Source organism: Arachis ipaensis, chromosome B03, assembly GCF_000816755.2.
Source record: "Arachis ipaensis cultivar K30076 chromosome B03, Araip1.1, whole genome shotgun sequence".
Taxonomy (NCBI): domain Eukaryota; kingdom Viridiplantae; phylum Streptophyta; class Magnoliopsida; order Fabales; family Fabaceae; genus Arachis; species Arachis ipaensis.
The window spans coordinates 44,303,359-44,310,241 of NC_029787.2; the positions used below are offsets into that span (position 1 = coordinate 44,303,359).

The 6,883-nt window shown below is 42.4% G+C and overlaps 1 protein-coding gene across 1 annotated transcript; it reads right to left on the bottom strand.

Moving 5' to 3' along the window:
- LOC107633037 lies at nt 1,159–2,750 on the bottom strand. Its single transcript, XM_016336672.1, has 3 exons — nt 2,177–2,750; nt 1,457–1,843; nt 1,159–1,181 (listed from the first exon to the last, which is right to left on the bottom strand). The coding sequence occupies exons 1-3, from the start codon at nt 2,748–2,750 to the stop codon at nt 1,159–1,161; spliced, it is 984 nt and encodes a 327-aa protein (XP_016192158.1).

Sequence of the window (6,883 nt, forward strand, 5' to 3'; positions counted from 1 at the left end):
AACCAGCACAACCATATAGATAACATACAAGCATATGAAAATCATGATATTAATCAAATCAAATAAACAAAAGCCATTTACTTCTACAAGCAATACAAGCACGTTAACTTATTAGATGAATTATCACAAACTACCATAAAAAATGTCATACACTTAACTTGATAAGCATTAGAAAAAATCAAAATTAATTAAAAGTGATCATAGAGCGTTACAATTAGTAACTATTCCTAACCATGATTCAAACAAAATCTTACCTAACAAAATCATAAGTAACAAAATCTACATGATTCAAACAAGCCAAGAACAATCAAAACAAACACAAATCAATTGCTTGAAAATCAAGACCATTGTCCTTACTAATTCGAGCATGAACAAAATTTTCCGCGATAAGATGGAGACCCGCGATGGGAAGAAGGCCGGCGTAAGGGAGGAGAGGCGCGTTCCGCAGGCTGAAACACGCATAAAAGAGAGGCCGGTTCACTGCGGCGGAATCTACACTTCGATGGGGGCTGGATGTTTGGTTGAAAATGGGGTGGATTGGGGGTTGAAAGGTGATGAGCGAGACATAGTGTCAGTCGACAACGCTACGGTGGGATGGTTCTCGGAGCTTGCGAGGGAGGGAGTGAGAGATGTGCCGTCGTTCACAAAGAAGGAATTGGGTAAAATTTGAAATGAAGATTGGATGGTTAGAATTGAAGTGAAGCTGAAGGGTTTTGTTACACTAGGGTAAAAAATGAGTCCATTTTTAATTTTAACTTAAATTGGGCCAAATAATAACCCATTGTACACATTATATAGATACTTTTTTTTTAATAAAAGAGCTCAACACAATAATGTGGAGCGACAATCAAACCAACCTTACAACATAAATAAGTAAATAAAAAGCTTCCTTTATGTCATCTCCGGCATAGCCATCAACAACAAAAATGATCTAGACTACTCCATTCTCTAACGATGTTTAAAGATTGCTGAAACACCTCCTCTACACTCCCTTCCTTGTTATTAAAAATCCGTCTATTCCTCTCTAACCAAATGTTCCAAATAACCGAGAAGAAGCACATAACCCACCTGTTCCGCTCTATCTTCCTGTTGGCAGCACCTGTCCAACTCTCATAGTGTTCTTTTAGGGAGCCCGGAAAAGACCACGATCTCTGAAATTCAGATAGCCATAGACACCACACCTGCCAAGTAAACTCACAACCCAGGAACAAATGATGAATATGTTCAACTTCTGTATTACACAATCCGCACATGTTATCACCTTGACTCATAATACCCAATCTAACCAGTCTTTCTTTAGTATTCACTCTTCCTATCAGAGTAAACCAGATAAATAACTCCACTCGTGGCGGCACCAAACCTTTCCATAAGGTTCTTGTGAAGCTGTAGCTAGTTATGTCCTCCGAGAGAGATTCTGACTGTACTACCTACACAAAAGAGTTAGTTGAGTATATACCTTCCTTGTCAAATTTCCAATAAATTCTGTCTTGCTTATCATGTTCCAGCTTTACAGGTCGTAAAGTCTCATGCAATTGAACCACCAAGTCCAACTCCCATTGATATAAATCTCGCCTCCACTGGAAATTCCAGATCCACTCTAACCCATCCCAAAACCCACAATCCCCTATGACTGATCCTTTTTGGTTTGAAACGGAGAAAAGTCTCGGAAAACTCATCTTTAATGGACCACTTTGTAACCATAGATCTTCCCAGAATCGAGTCCTCCTTCTGTCACCCACCTCCATAGACAACCCCGCAATCATCTTATCTTTTACAGCATCATTCCTGAACTGCAGTTGACAGATATCCTTCCATGGACCCCCTCTAGTAGGTAATTTTTGAGCTGATAACATCACACGGGGGTTCAACTCATAGCAAGAGCACACAACCTTCTTCCATAATAGACATTCTTCTTTCGAAAATCACCACCACCACTTGAATAGTAGTGCGGTGTTTCTAACCACGGCATTGCCTATCCCCAATCCACCCAATTTTTTGGGGGCTTGAACCACCTCCCACTTAACTAGCGCCAGACCATTCCTGCCTTCCTCCTTGTTCTATAGGAATCTTCTCTGTAGTGATATCAACTTATCTGCCACTGCCTTTGGCATCTTGTACAGACTCAAGTAGTACACCGGCAAACTATTTAATACAAATTTAATAAAGACCAGCTTACCCGCTTTATTGAGAACCTTTGCTTTCCACAGGCTGAGCTTCTCCTCCACCTTGTCAATTATTGGTTTCCAAGTCCTTACTAGTCTTGGGTTCGCTCCTAAGGGAATGCCAAGAAATTTGATTGGGAGGCAGGCCTCCTTGCATCCCAACAAGTTGCACATGTCGTATGTCCACTGCTGTTCACAGTTGATTGGGATTAAACTTGATTTATCAAAGCTAATGGTTAACCCCGACATCACCTCAAAGCACCTTAGTAGCCTGGCATAATTTCTGATGGTCTCTTCTTCTGGTGGACAGAACAAAATAGTGTCATCCGCGAACTGGAGGTGTGACAGCTCTATGTTGTCCTTACCAACTAGCAGGGGCATAATACGTCTATTCCTGACTGCCTTCTCTACCATCTTATGCAGAACATCAACCACTAGAACAAACAAAAACGGAGATAATGGATCCCCTTGTCTCAAACCCCTCTCCATCTTAAACGGTTTAGATGGTGAGCCATTTACCAGGATCGACATAGATGCTGTGCCAACACACTCCTTCACCCACTCTCTCCACCTCCGGCCAAAGCCCATTTTCTGTAGCGTGATGTCCACAAAGCTCCATTAAACCCGATTATAAGCCTTCTGAAAGTCTAGTTTGATGATTGCCGCTTTCTTTTTTTGCGTCTTCAGCCATTGCACTGTTTCGCATGCAATAAGTGCCCCATCATGTATCTTCTGACCCTTCACAAAGGCGCTCTGCGTCTCCCCTACTAGACCTGGCATGACTGCTCTCATTCTCCTAACCATCACTTTTGAAATCACTTTGTACACGCAACCTACCATACTGATCCACCGGAGGTCCTTAATCTCCTTGGCTCCAGTGTACTTAGGTGCAAGGGCCACCCAAGTAATATTGGAATCAGCAGGCAACCTTGAAGATCGAAAGAACTCTAGGACCGCTTCAGTAAACTCTACACCAATCTCATCCCAGTACCTCTTTACGAAATTCATGTTATACCCATCACTTCCTGGTGCTTTAGAAGACTCGCAATCCCAAACAGCCTCTCTAATCTCCTCTGATGTCGGTATTCTCTCCAAAGCTATCGACTCCTCTTCATCAATCATGTTTACCAGTCCGTCCCTAAAACCCACCAGTGGTGACCTCTCCTGGTGATACAAGTCTTTATAGAATTCTCTGATAGCGATCTTGATCCGAGCTTGATTTCTTACCAACCTTCCATTAATTAGCAGGGCATCAATTCTATTGTTTCTCCTTCTTACCGACGCCAAGTTATGGAAGTATCTAGTGTTTTTATCCATATCCTTCGCGTGCTTGGATCGCGACATCTGCTTCCAATGTATTTCTTTTCTCACATACCACTGCTTGCAACTGCTTACTAATGCCTTCCTTCTAGCCTCCATTGTATCATCATAAACTCCATCTCCTGCCGACTCATCTATCTTCCTGATCTCCTCCTCAAATTGCTGAATCTTCTTATCTATGTCGCCAAATTTGTCCTTATGCCATCTTCCCAAAGGCACCGTAAGAGCCTTCAGCTTATTAGTGAATTGCATCTCACCAAGATTCCTCCACTCCTCTCTGACCATTCTTAGGAAACCTTCATGTGTAAACCAGGAATCTAGACTTCGAAAAGGACGCGGGCCACCTCTGTACATGGTATTCTGAACTATAATTGGACAGTGATCTGACAGCCCTCTTGGACCCCCTATTAGTCGAACCTCTGGAAACTCCTCCGTCCATTCAACACTGACTAGGACTCTATCAATACGACTGCACGATCGGCCTCTAAACCATGTATATTTGCGATCACGCAAAGGTAGGTCCACTAGCTGCATATCTTGTACCCAATTCTTGAAATCTTCTGCTGACGCAGTTAATCTGTCCTGACCTTTCCTCTCCTCAACATGTATAATCTTATTAAAGTCACCCATATAGCATATCGGAACTTGACATAATCCAGCTACAAAACTCAGTTCCTCCCATACAGCAAGTTTTCCTGTTCTATTATGAGCACCATATACCAAACAGAAAGCACAACGGAATTCATTTTTCAAAAGGACTCCTTCTACACATAGCCATCTTTCCCCTTTATAACAGTTATTCATTCTAAACAACATGTCGTCCCACATTAACAGGAGGCCCCCGGACGTGCCATCCGATCCTACAAACTCCCATCCCACAGCATCGCTCCCCCAAATTCGTATTACATCAAATTTAGTCACAACTTGCATTTTAGACTCAACCAAACCCAACATATTCAGTTTCTGTTTCTTTTTCAGCTCTTTAACCATACTCAACTTTCCAACCCCTCCTAACCCCCTAACATTCCAAGAGCTAAAAATCATAATAAAATATTATTACACACCCTTTTTAACTTTTTTGGTCTGCATCTTTGAGCCTTCTCTTTTTGCTTTGCCAACCTCCTCTTTTCAGCTAGTGCTTCATTTTGTTCTTGTAAAATTGTCGTTAGATCATCCTCTTCATTGTATTGCACTGCACCAGATTCAACTGCCAGCTCCCATACCCTTTTATTTTCGAGCATCTGTTCATCCCTGTTCATCGCCTTCACGCCGCAATTCGCCTGTTGTAGAGAGCCTTTATCGCCACAATTCTCACCTCTGTCCTCAGCAGCCTGTTGTCCATCTCCATTGTCACTGTCTTCCCCATTCTCACCACTTCCCTCCTCAAGTCTAGCAGTAGCCAGTGTCATGTCGTCCCCTGGTAGTGAGTCTTCACCATTTTCAATGAGTCCCATCCGCAACCCCAGGGCAACCTTCTTCATCACCGTATCCTTCTCCTTTGTGGGCTCAGCGCGCACTTCTTCCCTGGAGAGAGCAGGCCGTATATTCGCTGGCAATGATCTGCCATGGCGTAAAGGATGGACAGCTCTTCTGCCTACTGGCTCGGCTTCCGTCGTATGCTTGCCCACTGCCATGTTTGCAGCGACGCCATCACCGTGATCGCCTGCTCGCGCAGCCGCTCGGTGGTCATCCTCTACCTCAGCCGCCCAGTTCTCCGCCGCCTGGTCTGCACTGTCACAGCCGCTCTCTTGCTCGCCGGCTCAGTGGTTGCCACCGCTGCGTGGATCGGCCGCGCCGTCTGTGCCCAGAAGCTCCTCTTCAAATGTATCTTCATTTACGGCGTCTGCCCCAGCAACGTTTGGGGTGAAGCCAGATGGGCCAACCCGACCCGGATCCAGCTGCCTCCCTCCTAATCCCATTGCAAGGTTACACGGGCCAATATTATGATAGCCCAAACTTCCTCCCTTCTCATTGGCGACGTTTTGGTCCTTATTGGGCCAGCAGTTAGGCCTTTTTTGGTCAGAAAACTCCCTCTCTAGGTGCCCTTTGTTCAGCCCAGTAGTAGCATAATTCCATGTAACCGTTTTATCTGATTCAGCGTCATTAGCCAAATCACAAAATCCCTTTAAATTAGCACTTCCCTTTATAGCAGAATCCGCAGTTGCCATTGAATTTTGAACGTGAAATAAATTGCAATAATTCCATTCATTCAAAATATTTTCGGGAATTACCAATCTACCCTTGGCATCTTCTTCCTCCCTTGTCACCACCATTGTCATCTCAACTACCGTATCTCTGTTTATCACTGGCACTGTTACGTTCGAACTTCTTGCCCCCAGAATTTCGCATGCTCTGGACAGACAAGGTTTATTTACATCTTCAAGCTTGCAATGTGACTCATAGCTCTCATAACCAACCTCTTTAACTAGGACGTCGAATCCGCTAGTGCCAACTGTGATGCGGATCCATTCGTTGATTATATCCATGATACAGGTATCAATTTGTACCCGTCCTACACTGAACGAGGTACATGATTCTGTGGCTTCGTCACACCCAACAACCTCTCCCCATTGACTTCCTATCAGCTTGAATGTCTCTGCTGACCACGTGTGCAAAGGAACTCCAAAGCACTCTACCCATACCCTCCGTGTTTCACTTCGTTCCTCTTCGTCCCATCTCCACACGCTATGGAAAAACTTCAACATATTGTTCAATTTGAACGTGTAGGCTTCTTCAGCACTTAGTATACTATCAAAAGTCAGTAATGCTTTATACGCTCCGAGTTCTCTTACTTTCACCACTTGCGGCAAATTCTTTTCAATCATAGCCCGCAGCGACTTATAATCAATCGCCTTCGTCGTGCTACCTATAAGACTCCTTTGTAACCAAACCAGGTTCTCCTTTACCACAGGCACTTCCATCTTCTTCGTCCACCCTTTTCCTCCATTGGCTTTCTAAGAAAGTTCATTAATAATTTATAAGTACATACGGATTTAATATTATTCAAACATATTATCACTAATACTATTAAATTAAGTAAATGTTATTTTCTTTTTCCTTTTAAGAATGTAATAGTAATCATCTACAATACATAGCATGAATCTAAGTATAATGTAATAGTGATCATCTACAATACATAGCATGAATCTAAGTATAATGTAATAGTAATCATCTACAATACATAGCATGAATCTAAGTATAATGTAATAGTGATCATCTACACGTAAATTTAGTTATTTTACTCAATAATTATATAGTTTTTTAATTTAGAAAAAATTTTATTCTAGAACATAAATAAAATGAAAACTATGTTTAAACAAAGAAAAAAAATGTTTACAATGACTTTGAATCAAATTTTCAAATTATTATCAAAAGAAAATTATTTGACTCAAATTTTTATG